At 52.8% G+C, this 17766-nt stretch overlaps 8 protein-coding genes across 8 annotated transcripts; 2 read left to right on the forward strand and 6 right to left on the reverse strand.

The window, feature by feature from the left end:
- Nucleotides 1-111: 111 nt before the first annotated feature.
- Nucleotides 112-565, reverse strand: LAESUDRAFT_272597 (uncharacterized protein). Its single transcript, XM_040901803.1, has one exon. The coding sequence runs from the start codon at nt 488-490 to the stop codon at nt 257-259; it is 234 nt and encodes a 77-aa protein (XP_040769224.1). The 5' UTR covers nt 491-565; the 3' UTR covers nt 112-256.
- LAESUDRAFT_272592 (symbiosis-like protein) lies at nt 340-1213 on the reverse strand. The gene is made up of 5 exons (XM_040901802.1): nt 1058-1213; nt 936-991; nt 806-874; nt 612-748; nt 340-553 (listed from the first exon to the last, which is right to left on the reverse strand). The coding sequence occupies exons 1-5, from the start codon at nt 1089-1091 to the stop codon at nt 487-489; spliced, it is 363 nt and encodes a 120-aa protein (XP_040769225.1). The 5' UTR covers nt 1092-1213; the 3' UTR covers nt 340-486.
- A 1130-nt stretch (nt 1214-2343) lies between these two features.
- On the forward strand, nt 2344-3299 carry LAESUDRAFT_755129 (uncharacterized protein; the record flags this gene model as incomplete). Its single annotated transcript, XM_040911989.1, has 6 exons — nt 2344-2395; nt 2447-2518; nt 2575-2632; nt 2684-2772; nt 2824-2952; nt 3010-3299. The coding sequence occupies 6 exons, from the start codon at nt 2344-2346 to the stop codon at nt 3297-3299; spliced, it is 690 nt and encodes a 229-aa protein (XP_040769226.1).
- Nucleotides 3300-3801: 502 nt separating this feature from the next.
- On the reverse strand, nt 3802-4494 carry LAESUDRAFT_624867 (uncharacterized protein; the record flags this gene model as incomplete). The annotated part of the gene is made up of 1 exon (XM_040903322.1): nt 3802-4494. A coding segment is annotated over one exon (693 nt), but the record flags the coding sequence as incomplete, so codon positions are not given.
- An 812-nt stretch (nt 4495-5306) lies between these two features.
- LAESUDRAFT_692396 (uncharacterized protein) lies at nt 5307-8997 on the reverse strand. Its single transcript, XM_040906125.1, has 14 exons — nt 8809-8997; nt 8725-8757; nt 8609-8666; nt 8023-8557; nt 7504-7969; nt 7329-7452; nt 7242-7276; nt 7101-7191; nt 6894-7042; nt 6639-6841; nt 6049-6589; nt 5973-5992; nt 5744-5918; nt 5307-5691 (listed from the first exon to the last, which is right to left on the reverse strand). The coding sequence occupies exons 1-14, from the start codon at nt 8920-8922 to the stop codon at nt 5470-5472; spliced, it is 2766 nt and encodes a 921-aa protein (XP_040769228.1). The 5' UTR covers nt 8923-8997; the 3' UTR covers nt 5307-5469.
- A 1190-nt stretch (nt 8998-10187) lies between these two features.
- On the reverse strand, nt 10188-10898 carry LAESUDRAFT_692399 (uncharacterized protein). The gene is made up of 3 exons (XM_040906126.1): nt 10824-10898; nt 10537-10769; nt 10188-10478 (listed from the first exon to the last, which is right to left on the reverse strand). Exons 1-3 carry the CDS (start codon nt 10844-10846, stop codon nt 10429-10431), a joined length of 306 nt encoding a protein of 101 aa, XP_040769229.1. The 5' UTR covers nt 10847-10898; the 3' UTR covers nt 10188-10428.
- Nucleotides 10899-13571: 2673 nt separating this feature from the next.
- LAESUDRAFT_720732 (uncharacterized protein) lies at nt 13572-14604 on the forward strand. The gene has a single exon (XM_040907876.1). It carries the CDS (start codon nt 13691-13693, stop codon nt 14504-14506), a length of 816 nt encoding a protein of 271 aa, XP_040769230.1. The 5' UTR covers nt 13572-13690; the 3' UTR covers nt 14507-14604.
- A 102-nt stretch (nt 14605-14706) lies between these two features.
- On the reverse strand, nt 14707-16806 carry LAESUDRAFT_755134 (uncharacterized protein; the record flags this gene model as incomplete). Its single annotated transcript, XM_040911990.1, has 6 exons — nt 14707-15567; nt 15628-15881; nt 15969-16254; nt 16331-16452; nt 16545-16735; nt 16787-16806. The coding sequence occupies 6 exons, from the start codon at nt 16804-16806 to the stop codon at nt 14707-14709; spliced, it is 1734 nt and encodes a 577-aa protein (XP_040769231.1).
- Between the last annotated feature and the right edge of the window lie 960 nt (nt 16807-17766).

Raw genomic sequence — 17766 nt, forward strand, 5'->3', positions numbered from 1 at the left:
CGAATATCTTGGTCGAATACAGAATCACAAGGGCTCCTTGGCTGGAGCTTCCCATTTAATGCCTACACCCTGTGCAACCCTCCGGTATTGATGTACGCCATGACATGCTCTCGTATCCTGGAGATTGGCCGATCGGGTGTCAGCCGAAGGCGAAAACGCAAGGGTATATATATATACACATTCGCATTGCATTCTGCTGAGATGGTAGATGCCGACCGAATTATATAAATACAACGAGATTCCTGTATACCAATATTTAGGCAAGGCAGGAAAGCTCGAGCGCGAGACTGATAGCCTGGAAGAGGATAGAACACAAAGAGGACAACAGAAGGACGACGATTCGGGGCAAGATATCGAATGAGTGAAAATCGAGACTACACTTTGCAGCACCTTCCGTCAACACACAACGTCCATGCTGTGAGAGTGCACGAGGAGGCCGTAGGGCTGCGACTGAACAAGCGTGCGGGGGAATAAAGCGATACTCCTTCATTGCAGTTGCAGGCCGAACGTGTTCTCCCCTGAGTAGCTGACATACAGGAATCCATCCTCGTCCCTATCCAGACAAACGTTAGCTAGTCAGCCCCTTGCGGGCGCAAGCCAGCCAGACGTACTTGTGCTCCTCGTAGATAGCGCTCATGAGTGCCGCCGTTGGTGGCAGTACCTCATCGACGAAGATGAAGATTGCCTTCTCTGGCGCGAGCTTGATGCGCTTCCGGATCACGTACACGAATTGACCGACAGTAAGATCCTGGTCCAACACCTCAGACCTGTGCTCTCGATGTACAACGCAAGGGAGGCCACTTACAGATGGCACCAAATACTTCTTCTTGTCTATTGTCGGGATGTCTGTCTTGTCTGCCTTCTCGCAGATTACCTAGCGCCAGGAAGACCGCTGAGTAATTGGCTAGCCATGAGTGCCTTCGGTTGCTACGCACAGGAATCCTGTCAGGGTACTTCTGTCTGATTCTCTCTGCCTCAGCCTTGCGCTTCTCTATACATGCAGACCAAGCGTGTGATGAGCATAGATCTCAGAAGAAGGCGGAGACGCGCCACCGACCGAAGGGGTGCTCATCCTTGAACTTGGACCTCATGGTGGAATGCGGGGTGCGTTAAGTTTGTGCTGCGGGTTGCGGGGTGGCTTGTGCCGGCAGTGGTGGTCGTTGGCAGGGGAAGTAGCAGAGGTGGGCGACTGGACAATGAAATAGTCGACAGACAGGCGGCCCATAGCGTGACTCGGGAAACAGACCACAACAGCGGCGTACAAGCTCGCCCGTTTAGGCAACCTTGCTGCACGCGTTTTCTCCACACAGACATATCCATCCTTCAGGGCCTCCGTATGTGCTGTGACTCAAAGCGACCGGGATGGGCAGCTCAACTCCTCCAGGGGAAGGTCTCCGCCGCTTACCCCGATACCGTAACCCGCCTTCCACAGATTCCTACCCTCAGATGCAGTACTTATATCAGTGCCAATCTGGGGACAGCCTCCCCACGAGGCAGCCATCATGCTAGCAGCGAGGCCTCTCGTTGACTCAGGTTGTTAGAGTCCTGGTATCGATGGAGGCCCACCACTCTGGTGCCCCGCGGTTGCCTGGATTCCGTACCAGGGCCCTTCAGGCTTCCCCATTGATCGGGGACTCGACGTTCTTGTGCTGATTTTACCAGCTTAGGATTACCTGCCCGACATGATGGTAAATGCTGGTTGCATGACGGAGAAGGACCATCATTACGTAGTAGTTCAACGGTATACTTATCCCGCCTGTTCTAGGTCTGTTATCGAGCTCTGTATGTCTCGGAAGTGCGCGATACAGGATATCATGCTGTACTTTGTAATACCAGAGCCTGATATCTTTTCAGGGTCGAAAATGCTAAGTTAGTAGGTGCATACAAGCATCACCTTGCATCGTCCCTGCTGCGAGACTTCGGAGCAGATGCGACATCGACAACCGACCGAGGGACATCTCCAGACGTCGACCGCCCTTCTCCGCAACATAATCCCGAGATTTGAGGGGAGGACACAGCTTCTTCAGCCTCATGCAGATCGACCATACATTTAGCCGGCTGATGCACCCTCAAAGGCGGACTCCGTGATTTCCACATTTGCCGTGGAGGGACATCCGCCGCGCTGATGGAGACCTGATCAAGTCAATCTCCGCCCACCAGATGACTGAATCCCACATGCTCCATCTGGCCTTTCGCGGGAGTGTCGCGCGTATATAAACCCCCTTCCTCCTTCCTGGTCCTCAGCAATAAACCATCGCATCTTTCACAGCCGACTGCTTTCGCATAGTTCGTTTCAGGGTTCTACCCTCCTCCACCCCCCCTTCTTTCTCTCCGTGACAGAGTATGCCTAGCTGTTCGTCACTCGTTTACAATGGGTGTCGGATCTGCGCCTATGGTATGTTCCCTCCCCGACGTCAGATACAGCTGCTCACGCTCGTCTCCTCAGGCTTACTTGTAATTCTTCACATCTTACTCACGGCACTATTTGCCTTGTCGATCCACGATCGTTCTGGAGGACGTACGTGTTTCCACCATCACCGGTCTCCCATTTCTGATTCTGATCGCTCGGTGTAGCGACCGAGATAGCCTGCCTGTTCATTCATATCCTAGCGATCTTAGTTCTTGTCTTCCAGTACGTCATTGTCTTCTCAATCTGAACAGTTCTCTGATGCGCAGCCTATAGATCCGTCTACTTCCTATATCGGTGCAATGCAGAACCGAGTAATAACAGCCACACAATCATTTCCGGCCTTTCATGCTTGCTCTGCACTAGTATGTTTCATCGTGATTGCCAGGCATGAGCTTTTCCTAACATGATTGAAGTTGGCGCTATTGTGATCACCGCTCGCGCCACCGATCAACCAGGGATCGTCGACGACTTCTCCGCTGTGTCGGACTCGTATCACGCAGCGCTCGCCGCTATTGCGCTCTCCTGGCTTGCAATGTGGATGTGTAAGTATACTCCCCAATTCAGCATCGGATGAGCTGCTGATAACGCGCTCCATTCAGCTGCGATGACCGTGGTTTTCTCTGTCGTGCAGAAAAACCCGGGTGCTGTCGAGGGTTCCCCGTACACTAGCGCGCCTGTCAGGCATAGAGTTGTTTTCCACAAGGACCATAGGCCACTCAAGATCATCGAGGTCATCCAAGGCTCGGATCCGGAAATGTGGGATCGCGAGAAAGGACGAGCTCCTCAGGCCCCACAGTTTCCTCCACCCATTCTCTGTCGTGACGCCGACAACCGCCCCGCGCGGGACACTCACAACATGAACATTCACTGGCTCCGCGAGTCGGTTTGACGGGCCACACATCCTCTCCTTTCGTTCGGTGTATACTAGCTTGTACCTTCGCTCACAGATCGCCAACCATAACACAAACCAAATAAAGATAGACTGTAGTAGTAGCCACTGTACAACGTGTACTGTACCATTAGATTGTCGACAACATACATACATACATACATACATCCCTATACACATACACACATATAGCACAACGGCCTTGCCCAGACAATCTATCGGAATGTAGCCTTCCAGTTGCGATTGTGCGTGCCAAAGGGATACCCTCCGCCAGTTATAGGCTCGAAGGAGGAGTAAACGACCCAAAGTCTATGTTTCCGAATGAGTCTCCATGCGAATCTGATGCCTGCCAGTACCACTCGTCATCTTCGAGCTCAGGACCGGTTTCAGCTTCCGCGGTGGTGTGTAGTATGCTAGCATCTTCATCTAGCATGGTCACTCCTCCATCTCCCTCAGTATCCACGGTTGCCACGGCATCGAGCGGTGAGACGCCGTCGATATCGCGTACTGCTAAGGGATTTGCAGGCACAACGGCCGGCGCCATTGGAGGTGGAGGAGGATCGAATTCGGCAGTCTCAGGTAGGGTAGCGATTCCCTCATCGGTAACAATATAGTCGAGCGATTGCGGGGAAGCGACATGGTTGAAGACGACGCTTAGACGGCGGATACGGGTAAGCTGATCATTGGAGGACGATTGATCTTCTACGCGCCGTCGCTTCCTCTTGCGATGTTCTGTATCCTCCAGATGGCGAAGCCGTTCGGTACGACTCAACATGATTCTCGCATTGATCTGGTTTGCCCAAACGAGGCCCATGCTGGCTTCTTTTCGCCGTTCGCCCGGTATGCTATCCGCTCGGTTGAAGAACTGCGCTTGGTCTCGGTAAACGAGATCGTACGAGTCGTCTGGATCCGCGCTAGGATCTCGATCCATGACGTCCATGACTTCATTTAGGACTAGCACAGCGATCTGGTATTTGCTTGCGATGGAATGCAGGAGGGCAGAAATTTCGTTTAGACTCTTGGATCTTTGGCTTAACGTTGCAGTGGAGACCCTGGCATGCGAGTGGAACAACTCTGTTAGAGTATCAATGACGAGGAGCTTCACGGGTTTGGCGGCAGGCTTGGCAGCAAGCTGCTCGATGAGAGCAGGCAGCGTTGTTGAAAGTACGCGGAGCAAAATGGGTATTTCGGGCGTCTGGATGGTATGAACGTCGGAGAGTCCGCATAGAGAAGGAAAAAGAAGTGGATGCTTGTTGGATATCTCCATAAGCCTCTCCGTGGGTAGCGTTGAGCTCGTCGTCAAGTAGCAGGCAGAACCAGACATGCCACCCAGCGTGACGGGAAGCTGTACCAGAAGAGACAACTGCAGTGCAAACTGTGTCTTCCCGGCAGCACTTAAGTACAGGTCAGCGCGCCATGCACGTATCACCTGTAGATGACCTGCCTTTCTCCCACTACCTCCCATAACATTCTCGTCCTGATACCACCACCGAGAACCTCATCTAGCGCCTCATCTCCAGTTGTAAATCTTTCCTCTCCTTCGTGCCGCACGTCTTCAAGCACACGAGGTTCCGGGGCAAGGGCATTGCAGATGATGTCCATGATATTGTCTACATCTTTCAGCGAAAGCCGACATCGTTTGGCCACATCTCCGGGCGAAGTCAGTAATATGTCGATAACCGCCGTCAGTCCGGCTTTTTCACAATGTTCAGGTCTCGCAGGAGAATCGCAGCAGAGGTCAACTTACCGCGTTTCAGAACTTCCTGCTGAGCAGCTGAGAGTGCAGAAATGGACGAAATCGTCAAGGATTCAGCATTCATTTTGAGCGATCTTGAATGTACACCTTCACGATTGTCGAGTCCGTCAGCATTTGCAGGGTACACAATCGTGCAATGCCATAGCTACAGTAGCAAGCACCGTGTTTGGCCGTGGCCGAAAGAGTCGGCGCATCAGTTGGATCAAGTTACTTCGATCACTTGCATAAAGCTGCCGATCACCATCAATGTAGCGTCTATCATGCATAACCCAGCTGGACCTTATTTGTCTAATATCCGACAGAAATATAGTGTACTACATGAGGATACATACAGGTCTTCCGCAGATGGAAGGAGATGGACGAATTGACCAAGACTGTGCGCACGAGGATGGAGCAACGTAAACGTTGCGTTCTTCATGAACGTGACCGGACAGATTGTGATGAATCCGTGCGTCCAAGAAGGCCTCCGACGACGTTAGAGACTGTCTCGGTTATTTGCCTCGGCTGGCTTTGGGTATGCTTCACGAAGAAGAGGCGAACGGAGGTCGAGCTCCAGATACCCAACGGAGTCATGCCACGGACGTAGATCTCCCCCCATATCAAGGATGTCAACCATACGATAGACGCATCGGACCACTGCATTGCCGCAATTAGCTGGAAACCAGCATAAATCGTCGCTCACACGTACCATAAAGCGCCGGGAAGCGATCGGCGGTGGCTTCGGTAAAATGTGCTCTAGACTAGCACTGCGGATGAGATCCACAACGGCGGCGTTTGCGTTGGCTGGATTGAACGAGGCCTGTAGTTCTTGTATTTTTGGAAGCAACTCTGAGATTACCAGCATAATGGGATCGAGCGGGAGCCTATATCATTTGTGAGCGAAACGTCACGCAAGAACAGAGGTACCGTTGTCTCACCCTTGCTGCCATGATGTGACCTGCGGCGGTATGGGCTCAGATGACGTGACGGACAGTGAGAACAATGTTCACATACCCATTCCTGCGTGGGTATAAATCCGTTCCGCCCTACAGCCGTAGCGGCGAGACTCTCCAAGCTACCGGTCATTTCCACAGACATGGACCTTCCCGCCCTCATCTTGCCTCGAGCCTTCTCGGATGGTTCCGTCACACGTCGACTAATAGTGGGAGGCTCCGTTGTGGTGGGAGACATGAGCGGTACTGTCGTTGCAGGTTCTTCCTCCGAGATTGATTCTCGCCGACTGAGAACCTCCGATGGCGATTGGATGGTAATCTCCGTCGACATTGTGCTCTCGCTTCGCAGCAGCCGAGCCTTCTCCTCATGGGGCTGCTCTTCCGCATGTTCATCTGCCTTGCGTTTACCCTTATCCACCGTGCCATCAGCCACCCTTGCACGCTCGTCCCTAGCCTCCTGGATCCGACGGATCTCTCGTAATCCTCGTGCGAGCGTGAACGTTCCCAGGTCTTCGAATGCCTTGTGAGCATGAAGAATACCGTAAACGAGGTTCGGGTTCTCTGAGAGATGATGCAGCAACACAGAGTTAAACGTGTCAAGCCTAGTTCTTAGGTGAGAACGACGGCGCGTGTGAACAGAATAACACGTACATGAAGAAGAGCAACCTGGGATGGCCCTCATCAGACAATAAAAACGATGGATTTGAGAATGCCGTAAACAGCTGGATAAGACGTGTCGAGGCCGTGACGCTCAGATTCGTGAAATAAGGGGCAGAATTCGACAAAGCGATGATCAATGCCGGGTATAGGGAAGTCAAAGCTCCGGAAGTCGTCGCCACCATCGAATAGATCACCTGAGGCAGTGGTGAGATATCATTTGAACGAGAGTCCGTAAATGTTCCTCACATGGATCATAAAGTCCGCTGTACTGCCCAAGTTGTTCCACTTCTGCGGTACATGGGCTTTGACGGGAGAGATCAACTTCGCGCCGAGGGCTCGTTCTGCGGATATGCTCTGGATGATGTAAGAGATGGCACGGCACAAGCCATGTTGTTCTGGATACTCATATGAGATTTCCACGAGAGTAAAGATAGCTGAGGTGAGGAGACGCACGAGGCTTGTCTTTGATCTCAATGCCGTAGCAGAGCAAGTAGGCCAGGATGTCTGTGGCTTTTTCCGAGTCTAGGAGGTAAGCACGGAATTTCTGCGCGAGTTCAGTTAGATTCAGTGGTGGCGAATGATAGAATTGCAAACCTTGTTCAAATCAATCATCTTCCAGAATAAGACAACTGTAAACATCAGCCACCATGCTGCCATGGGTAATTCAAGACGAGCGCTCACTGGTCTCTAGCATGTACGGAACGGGCTTCCTCGATCCTGGTAGGATGTTGTTGATAGATGCCATTTCTTGTTCGAAGATGGCAATGAATCCGTCCACGATGAAGGCAAAGTCATTTGGACGATGCTGCGAGAGGCATCAGCATGTACGCAATACGTTCATCGGTGGTGTACTCACAAGTTTGGCAATGAAGTAGCGGAACGCATTTGTGTGAGCGGTTGGGCTCGACGAAGGCCCAGATTCACTGTTGACAACATCTCTAGCCGTCCCACTCTGGAAATCCAGGAGGACACAAAGCACCTGAAGGCAAGTCGTTACCAGCGTCGTTCTAGAATCCTCTCCTTTGAACATGAGGTGGTTGTATGGCAGCTTGCCAGCCATTGTGCCTACGATATTCGTGCTCGAGCCATGCGATGAATTCATGATTGTGTTGAGCAAGGAGCAGAGAATGGTGAGGACGTGACGTCTGGGTGTATGTTGCACAAAATGGAGAGAATAACGAGAAGGAGATGTGAAGAGTGCCGATGGCGGAGCATATATCTGCTTTGACAGCAAAACCAGCAGCAGTCGGAGAACTTCAGTCCTGTTGGATTCATATGCTTGTCCCGGACCTGGATCTGTAGTAGAACCAACACCCTTCTCCCTAATAGTGTAGAACATCAGCATTCTGTTGTCTTAAAGTGGAAATGCACGTACCAGATAGTATAGTTGATCTTGTAATGATCCACTTGGACTCCGGACGGAAGAGTGAATCCGCAGCAAAAGAGCAGGTCAACCAGGCAGCTGAGCAGTTTCTCAGCTTTGGACGGCAAGGTCTTCTTTGTCTTCGTGTCTGCGGTTGGTTGATGCCCCGACACTTGTCCTTGCACGGCTCCCTCATCCTCATCTTCGTCATCAATCACAAACTGTGCTGCGGAGGCACTTTCTCTATGTTCAGGGCTCTCCTCCACTTCTTCTCTCTTCCACAGCACCTCAAGCTCGAAACGACTTGTGTCGCCTTCCAATTCGAACACTACCGGGAGTACACGCTGGAGAACCCGCATACAATTGAGAACCTCTTTGGTGGCGTTGCGAGGCTGCGACGCTTTGATGAAAGAGGTGGCATATGAGGCGACAGAAGTGTTTGCGACGGTGGGGAATGTGTGATCGGAAACCAAGTTGAACAACCGAGAGGTGATCACACGGAGTAAGGTGGCCACGTTCTCCGGCGCGTCATATAGCGCGCGGCGCACTAACAGCTAAAGTCAGCATGTCGTTGAGAAGGATAGCAATGGATGCTTGCCATCATTATGAGAAATGAGCGTGAAGACGTCAGAGGCGGAATCGAACAGCGTGACGTACTGTACGAACAATGTTCTTGAGCCACCCACGTCAAGGAGGCGAGAAGGGGCAACACACCTGGTCCCAATACGAGTCTCTATCAGATATATGCTAGCCATCTCGCTTTAGAATTGCTCATGCCAATTTTGGACGGGTACGTACTCGTGTTGTGGTCAACTTTGCTATGCCTCCGGGCTGGCTACGGAAAGCGAGTTTGGTCTCGTCACCAAGCAAATTGAAGGACGCCGGGATCTTGTGCTGCAAGCTTGCCAGCATAGCGTTGTCGTTTAGTCCACAGGTAAATAGACAGGCCGGTATCCAAAGTTATGGTAAGGACGATCCAAGAGCTGCTGCAAGCAACGCCGCCACAGTGCACAGCGTCTGATCGGGCGTCTGAACGCGGCCGAATATGGCAGCTAGTCGCTCCTTCTTAAGCGTTGACGCTCGACTTCCGCCCTCTTCCGCCACTGCTTCTGTCTGCTGTGCCCTAGTTATTGCGGGAATCCTAAATGCTACTATTTCATCATCTCCATCAGCGTGCGACAGTACGGGTATAGCGAGAACCGACCACTCGTGTGTAAGCTTTGACTCGCACGGGTGACAACCCGATACTGCGAGTGTGCAGATGCGTTGAATGCCAGAATCTGCAGAGATTGGTGGAGTCTTCTGAGATACAGGGCCTGACGGTAAGTGCTGCTCATTCTCAGAACCGGCCATGCCGTTACTGAGGCACCGCGCTGTCCTGTAGCCGGTCACAAAGCACGCTTTGCCGTGCCGGGGTAGCACCACAACGTCAGCATCTCCGACGATGGGTTGTTCCGATGCAAGTGCTTCTCTCATCTGCCGCTGCTGCTCCTCGACAAGGCTGGCGCGGAATCATTCCGGCCTCGTAGTGCGTGGCACAAAGTCGACAAAGTACACAAGTGCGGCACCGTCAAGGCGTCGTCGAGCGTATCCACATTGACGTTGGTGATCGCTTCGGTGACTGAAAAGACGCGCGGATCTCACAACTGTGAACGCTGCGCGCCTTCATGCTCCCAGTTTGCGCTGGGTCAAGGCCAAGAACAGGATGGAAGCAACTGGGGACACGGTACAGTCTGGGGAGTATGAGCGAAGACTGAAACGGCGGCCCGTGCTTTTTTTTATCTTAAAGCTTAAGCTTGAAGAGGAAAGCGTCTGCATGATTTGCATTGACGTGAACCTCATGTCTCTAATACACCGCACCACGTCTCGTCTGCCGTTAGCGGGTTGCAGCGGTAAGATCAAGACCTCGTGGCCACGTCCGAATCGCCCGGGGAAGGGACGCTGCCTCAGCTTCCCGCGACGAGTTCTAGTGATGGTGAAGGTAACAACGTTCACTCTGAATATGACGTTACGCGATGGAATATGACATGAACCCCGACCGCGGAGAAGAGACGGGCGATTGAACAGTCACATCAACACTATCGTGAGGTCAGAACGCGAGTACAGCCAATTTGACCGCAGCGAGTGCGCGGAATGTAAGACGTACACAATGTTCACAACTATATGATCTACTGTTTACAGACGTGCTTTGCAAGCTGCAATTGCCGGGTCTAATAAGCGGGGCACACCCTGCACAGAGTAACTGCTCGAGCGCTCATAAGAGTATTGGCGTACGCGTGCGGTTCATTGACATTGGTACCGTAATTATGTGGGAGGTGAAGAAATGCACCAAACCGCAGTCAAAGGGTATTATTTACAGTGCCATAAAGCCCAATAAAAGTACAAGACACATCAAGCCATCATATTGAGTACAAGTTTTCACTTGTTGATGTTCTGCTGCGCCTGACCCTTGTCTTGCCGAAGATTTCCTGTGATTATGCTTCGTTAGGACGCGTCGTCTTCCAAAGAGCACGGCCAGAAACTCACCGGAAATCTCCTTGGATCGGTCACCAGTTACAGCACCCAATACCGCATCCTTCTTGCCACCAACTCTGTCCAACGTGCCCTCGGCGTAACCTTCAGCTTGGGCGGCCTTGTACTCAGCTTCGCCCTTCGCGTGCTCTTCTTTTCCAGATTCCTGCCACGTCTCCGCGCCAGTGATATTGCCAATGGCTTCGACGGCCGTGCCTTTCACGGAGTGGTATTGACCTGAAGTCTTACTACGTGCCCATGGCCGTGAGTGTGGAACGACCTCGACAACAGATTTCGCTTACTTTGGACCGTTGTTGCTGGACATGATGTGCGCGTGGTGGTGAGGGAGAAAGTGTTCTAAGTAGGATGTGGGAGGGATGAAAGATGTGAATTGCTATTTCAATGCTGCATCTGCGCTTTTATATACCGCAGCACACGCTCTCGATCAAGGGACTGACGCGACTTCAAAGCTTCATGACGCGGATCGTTATGACGCGCGACGCGCGTCGTTATGACGTCACGCGTCAGGGCGCAATGTGAGATCGGATCTAAAGGCGACGCCCTCTTGACCATTACGCTTCCTTCTTAGGCATGGGTTGTTACTGTGGCACCTCATGTGAGGAGCTATTACATCTCAAGCGGCGCGCACCTTAATATTCGATTCACAGAAACTACAAGGAGCTGTACGTAATTTTCTGTAGCGGCAATGCGCCAGGCTCAGGCCTATCAGCAATACAGGCCGGGCCCATGAAATTAATGCGGACTCTGGTTCAGGATGAAGGTTGGATCTGCTCAGCCTCCCTCGGGCTGGGCTCGGCTCAAGCCCCGGCCATTTCCAACGAATTTTCAGCTTGTCCTTGTCCTGCCAGTGTAATCCCTAGCACTGAGATCCATGTCTCTTGTGCTTGCTTGATGATTGTTCGTCAGTTGTGGATATGAGGTGCTCACTTGCACAGTCAATCTTGGCAGATGGGAAGGAATTTCAAGCTCAGCAGCATCCTCAGCATCTCTGAGCTTCGGCCCAGGCTGTCAAAGCCATTTTGAGGCTGGTGGTGTGTCTTCTGTACTCATCAGTGAGGGAGACAACTGACATGAAACACAACTATTAGCTTTCAGTTGACTATAGGCGCCACCGTTAGCAAGGCGCCGAGCAAGCCGGGCCACGGGCTCTGAGTTACCCCCCAGGGGCCAGGCTCCCAGGCCCCACTCAGCCCGGCCTGAGGCCTGAGGCCGAACCCGGCACGTCGCACGGCAGACGTGAATGCGATTTATCAGCGTGGGAAATTGTGTGTAAATGCCGACTGATTTCTTACACATGTGAGAAATATTTGCAACCATGTCATTTCATGTTGAAAATGTTTCACTTTGGCTGCAAATGTGCACAATTTGCCATATAAATACTACATTGGCAAACTTTGCCACAAATGTAAGACATCAGCTGACATTTCCATGCTATTTTCCTTACTATCATTGGCCCTCTATGCAACTTTTTGACCTTTTGAGTTCCTGTGGTCTGTCAATTCATCGAATTGACTCCGGAGCTATTCCAATGGATAGCTATGCTTCACAAGTACCTTGTCAATTTTTATCACACTGCGTTCTTGAGATGTTCATGATACCGGAAGGCAACAAGGACTGCAACAGCAATGCAACCATTCTCCGAGGTGATGTCACGCAACCAGTCACTTTGCCGGAATGCCGTATTTCACATTCCGCCCAGCATGCTGATCCGACGAGCGTGAATTGTGGCGCACGAGTGTCGGGAACTGCGCGATGGCGTCTGGCGGAGTTCAGATCCGGCAATCCTCTGTGGCAACTTTGTCATGCTGATGCTCATCTCTCCTGTTCTCTCTTTCCAGAGATCCATCCCGGGACTCAAAGGTCTCGGAAAATTTAATGTATCTTCTTTGACCTTGTCAAACTATGACCAAATGACCAAAGGTATCGGATATGATGTGCAGTGAGCTGAGGCCTGATTAATCCCACATTTTGAGCATGCAGGCCATGATCTGCCTATCATTTGTCCACTCCTTGACTGAAGGAGATAGAACTCAATAGGCATAGTCATCATGGTTACAGACATGTTTAGTGAATTTTCCAGATTTTTGTGGGGTGAGGAAAGCTCTGGAGAACATGAATTGCATTACTGTCGCAGTTGCATTGCAGGGCCAGTGATAGTATTGATTGATAAATCACATCATGTCTGCCATGTCGTCACTAGACACCACAAATGCTGCCTCCAAGCCAAGCATACCGACGTCCTGCTACTGCGAAGCGTGCAAACATATCTTCAGCACTTTCAATCGCCTCTTGCGGGGGAAGATGCACGCGATGGCACCTAATGTGCGTTGTCCGACCGTGGCTCGGGCTTCATTGCCATTTAAAGATTTAGAATCGGTGGGCTGCTGACATCTGCAAGGTTGCTTCCGGGCACAATTGTATGTAACGCGATTCTCACGCATCAATTTGATTTTGTTTGTCTCGATCGATCACTTACCCTTTCCGCCGAACCCCTGTCCTACAAAGTTCGACGAGTCCCAGATCAGCTATACTTTGAATGCACGTAGGTAGGTCGCCTCCCAGCGCGACTTCACATGTTCTCCGAGCGGGAATCGCGCTCCAGTATGTTCGTCAAAAATCGTCGAACTTTTAAAAAAAATCGCGCCTGATTCCAACGTCGCAAGGTTGCTGCCGGCCACAAGCCGGCGCTTCTCGAGTTTCGGAGATTATTGCACACTAGATTTCGAAGGAGACCAGAATGCATTTCTACGGTCACTCTAGATCAAACCTCTGCATAGTGCACACTATTCAGTCACCTATGCTACTGGTGGTGTGGGCACTATGGGAGGCGGTTTTCTTTTTCACACAGGAACGGTCACGTGACCTGCCGGGGAGCGCGGTTATGATCGAGCATGTCGGACGCGTCTTATACTTCCGCCAACGTCGACAACCCATATCCGTCGCCGACATGCATCGCGCATCCGTATCCGAGGACAGTGCGACTTCCTTCCGGTCCAGGGAACGGATACGGATATTTCTCCTCCGTCAATGCACAACATTTCCGAGTTCTTGTAGTATAAAAAGGACGCCAGCCCCCGCTGCAAAGTCCATCACAAGTTGCACTCGTCTATCACACCAAACACTCGCACAAATCTTCTACTTCTTCATCATGAAATCCCCTGCCGCATCCGGTTCCCAGGAGACCCGCCGCTTCTCCGTCCCCAACATCAAATACGGCGCACGACGGACTACCAGCACCCAGGCAGAGCCGGAGGTTGCCCAAGACAATAGGAGTCGAAACACTGGCAATTACTTCGGAAACATCACCCGCTCGCAGTCGCTGCCGCTCTCGCTGGAAGGCATCGTCGCCGACGACGTTCCCGAGGAGCCCACCTACCTCATCCGCCTCGCAGTCGACCAACACGCCCGCGCACAGCCGTGGATGAACGCCGATCAATCCACCGCGGTCGCCGCGCCCCAGTCTCCCAGCTCCTCGCCCACTGGCCAGCAGCGCGATAGATCGAGCGGACGCCCTGCCGGCGATCACCCCGACTTCTATCAGGTCACATATACCCCCGACGCTGCAATCATCACCACCCAAATCTACCCAGCCAGAGAGGACATGGCTTGGTTGAATATCGCCGATGGCGAGCGGTACTTCAACGTCCGCCCTCCCGGGCTTTCGAGCCCTATGCCCTCGGAGGAGGACGTCGCGCGCTGGTTCAACCCTGGGGTTATTGCCCATGAGGAGCCCTCGCCCCGACGGGCAGTAGTCTCTGCGGAGGATATTCCATCATCGCCGCCGCCGCCATACGAGGAGCACGAACAACCAGTCGTCACCGTTACGATGATTATGCCATACGGCCGCGGCGGCCACAGAGGCGGAAGATCACGGCGTCGTTCGCCCCGTGAAGAGGCTGCACCGCCCCAGACGCCGCACCTGCCGAGCATTGAGCGTTTTGCGACCGAACCACTTTACGCTTAGCCACATACGCGCATAGTCACTGCACACTAGGATTCGTTTGTACCTTATGATCTTCCTCCCAATGGAATTATACACACTCCATCGGATTGCACGAGAGCCTGTGAGAATGAGTCCCAAAAGGAAGATGTGTGAGCACATCGAGTGAACTGCAATAAGTTGAAGTAAAAGGTGAACATACCAAACGAAATATATCAACAATATCACCTCTCCCCACCCGCGCTCATACCCTCCACCGCAAACTGCACCGTACGCACTGCCAACGTCCGCAGGTTTACTAACACTAACGTACCCGTCTCCCTGAATCTCGGCACAAGCACAATCCGACACCTCTTCACGCCCTCTTCGCCCTCCATTCCCACCTCCCCCTCCCCTTCAGGCGGGCTCTCGTCGATCTCCTCTTCATCCACGCCATCTCCATCCTCGACATTAACCTTGCGCCGTCTCGGCCCCCATCCACGCTCCTCCACGACGCGCGTCGCGAAGCGTGGCTGGTTCCCGACGACATACACGTCCGGCGTCTCCGTAATGACGAACGGATCCGTGGTGAAATATGGATGGCACCACAGCGTATCTGGCGCAGTCGGCGCGAGGTGCCGCCACCGGAGCGACGATGCCGCCAACGAAAGCCGCGTCACTGGCGGGGTAGCGACGTACCGGAACATGTCGTCCACAGGCTGCCCAGACGTCACGAGCAGCGTGCACGACGGCCCGCCGGTTGGCGCTGGTAGCCCAGGACTCTGGCGTGTTCTCGATGTGGACGCGTCCGCCTTCTGCTTGCCCTTGCCATTTTTGGTTGCAGGAGGTTGTGCGGACTCGCTAGCCTCGGCGGACGGACCCATGCGGATGTACGTCGGATTTGTCTCGCATGAGAAGGAGGCATAGGCAGAGGCACCGCGGAACATCGCCTGAGGGAAGGCTTGCTGTGGGAGGAGAGTACCTGCAGGATCGGACGGGCCTGGGAGAATGTGCACCGGCATGGAGCGCGCCAGGTCGAGAAGGTGGGCTGAGAGCGCGAGCGTCGGATGGGGAGAAAAGCTCGTGGTGTCGTTTCCGTAGCGGCGCTACAAATCAGTCTCAGGTGAAAATGGATCATAGTGTATAGAAGCACATCGATTACGTACTGCTTTCCGATCGGCCTTGTCTTCTTCGTTCGTAGCACCATTTGTGCTGATAGCAGGAGAGAGTGAGTTTCCCGCTATAATTAGTCTTGAAACCTCCGCCGTCCTGGCTTGATCTTCCGCTCCACCGGCCTCACCCGTGAGATACTCGACGAGCATCTGTAGCTGGGCATCCGCAGGAGAAGGATCACCGACATCTAGGCCTGACACCAGTGCGACCCATTCGCCGTCATCTTGTTCCTCAACCGCAGTACCGCCTAAAACATTCGTCACATTCCCAGAAAGAGGTGAGTCTCCCGTCTATTGGCATGAAGAGGACGAGAATGAAGCTGTAGAACACTCACCATCCACATCCATCTTCTCCTCTTTTTCCACATCTGTTGCATCCTCCTTTCTCCATTCGAGCCCTGCACTCGGCTGCGGCGCCATTCCCGCAAAGCATACATCAATGACCTCGAATTCCCCGCCGCTTGTCTCCGCGCCTAGAGCAGCAAGGACAACGCCAGTGACTAGATTTGCAGAGCGCACGGGTGCTCCGACGAGAACGACGCGTCCAGACTCGTCTTCAAGCATTACCTGATCGTCTGAAGAGTAGTATTTGGGCCGCGGCGGCGGGGCTGGGAGAGAATGCTATGGATTGGACGAGTGCAAGTGAGGAAGTGGTCACATTATGGATAAACACACAGGTCACGGCTCATGGACTCACATCGTGCGCAATGTCTTCGAGGACGTTTGGCTTGAGAGGCATGTCCATGTACACGGTTCCGACGATGAAGCATAACTGTCCCTTCACGACTTCCAGCACACGCTCGACATACGGCGGGTCCCCTACAAACGGTCAACATGCCAATATCATAAGTCAAGTGAGAAAGCAAGGCGTATAGCCAATTGTGGCCACCAGTGTACAAACGCGCACTAACCGGCAACTTCCTTCCATCTTCTCCGTGCGCGTGCGAGGACGAAGCGTTTCAGCAGCTGCAGACGGAGGTAGTATATATTCGAGTATTGGTGAGAGTACGAGCGACTCTCTGCACGGAGGACAAAGGAAGGTATCTTGTCCGACGGTGGCAAGACCGTCGACTCGCGAGCAAGAGGGATGGTGGGGACGCGTCTGCGTGCATGTCAGATTGACTACGTGAGCGTTTCTAGGTCGGTAGCGTACAGAGAGTTTTCAAGAGACATGTCCGGTTGTCGAGGTCGATGTTGAGCGCACCGAGGCGACGAGAGACGATAATGAGACGCGTCGAGCGCGTCGCGTATGTTTGAGCTTATTTGGCGCCTCTTACAGTTTGATCAAGGCTTCACTAGCACTCTTTTCGACACACGTTGTTAGGCGACCACCTGGCCTCGCAGCAGCGCTGTACTACTCGTTGAAATTGCACTCCACAGCATTCTTGTCGTGGAGAACCTCATATCTACCGCATAGCAGCCTAGACCAGGCAACGGCATCAAGTCAGAGAAGCAAGCCCGTAAACCACAAAGGCCTTTGGAGTACTCGTTCGGACGCAGTCAGCTCAGCAGTCTGGATTCGACGGTCATTGAATGGATCTGCGTCCCTTGAAAGGCACATCTGTGCGGTCTCTGTACAGTAACTGTGATTATTTATAGCAGTCGCGCCGCACGTTTGCTAGTTGCGGAGGGCGCTGCAGGCCATGAGGATTCTGGACTCGATGAAGGTCATGCGGCCTGAAGATTGCACTACATCAGACATCCATGAGAACGGGGTCTTGTGCTAGTGTCTCCATGTCGCGAGGTGGACTCCACAATACTACTCCTTTGTCCGTATTCGTTGATCAGTGATTCTTTTGAATTTCAGTGATAGCTGCGCACTGCCCAGAAGGGGGCTGCATTTTTTTCGTGCGCAGCGAGAGGGGGGAGGGCTATTTTGCGATTGGTCTGAACACCGCCGTCGCAACGCAGGGCCGAACTCAGGGCACACGAAACGCGTGCACGTGATCGCATACGTTTTTGAGGTTATTCGCCTGTGGGCCATGTTATTCGTCTTTTTTTCTCGTAGCGAACAACTCTGTGGTCTGTCGAATGCAAGATGGGTCAAAGGCAAGCAGCGACGAGGAAAGGGGGGCGTGCAGACGTTCGCCACGGGCATGCGCGGTGGCTGAACCATGATGTCATCTCAGCTGT

This window comes from Laetiporus sulphureus, assembly GCF_001632365.1.
Source record: "Laetiporus sulphureus 93-53 unplaced genomic scaffold LAESUscaffold_3, whole genome shotgun sequence".
NCBI classification, from domain to species: domain Eukaryota; kingdom Fungi; phylum Basidiomycota; class Agaricomycetes; order Polyporales; family Laetiporaceae; genus Laetiporus; species Laetiporus sulphureus.

Bases quoted from the DNA above. Each gene is read 5' to 3' on its own strand.
- LAESUDRAFT_272592 (XM_040901802.1), bottom strand. From the start codon at position 1,091: ATGAGGTCCAAGTTCAAGGATGAGCACCCCTTCG. The intron at 749-805 runs GTAAGTGGCCTC...GTGTTGGACCAG, and splicing joins AGAAGTATTTGGTGCCATCT to GATCTTACTGTCGGTCAATT. The intron at 554-611 runs GTACGTCTGGCT...TTGTCTGGATAG, and splicing joins GCTATCTACGAGGAGCACAA to GGACGAGGATGGATTCCTGT.
- LAESUDRAFT_720732 (XM_040907876.1), top strand. From the start codon at position 13,691: ATGAAATCCCCTGCCGCATCCGGTTCCCAGGAGACCCGCCGCTTCTCC.
- LAESUDRAFT_692399 (XM_040906126.1), bottom strand. From the start codon at position 10,846: ATGTCCAGCAACAACGGTCCAAA. The intron at 10,770-10,823 runs GTAAGCGAAATC...ATGGGCACGTAG, and splicing joins TCCAGCAACAACGGTCCAAA to TAAGACTTCAGGTCAATACC. The intron at 10,479-10,536 runs GTGAGTTTCTGG...GCATAATCACAG, and splicing joins CCGATCCAAGGAGATTTCCG to GAAATCTTCGGCAAGACAAG.
- LAESUDRAFT_692396 (XM_040906125.1), bottom strand. From the start codon at position 8,922: ATGCTGGCAAGCTTGCAGCACAAGATCCCGGCGTCCTTCAATTTGCTT. The intron at 7,277-7,328 runs GTGAGCGCTCGT...TGATGTTTACAG, and splicing joins TCCGTACATGCTAGAGACCA to TTGTCTTATTCTGGAAGATG. The intron at 5,993-6,048 runs GTATGTGAACAT...ATACCGCCGCAG, and splicing joins TTATACCCACGCAGGAATGG to GTCACATCATGGCAGCAAGG.
- LAESUDRAFT_272597 (XM_040901803.1), bottom strand. From the start codon at position 490: ATGAAGGAGTATCGCTTTATTCCCCCGCACGCTTGTTCAGTCGCAGCC.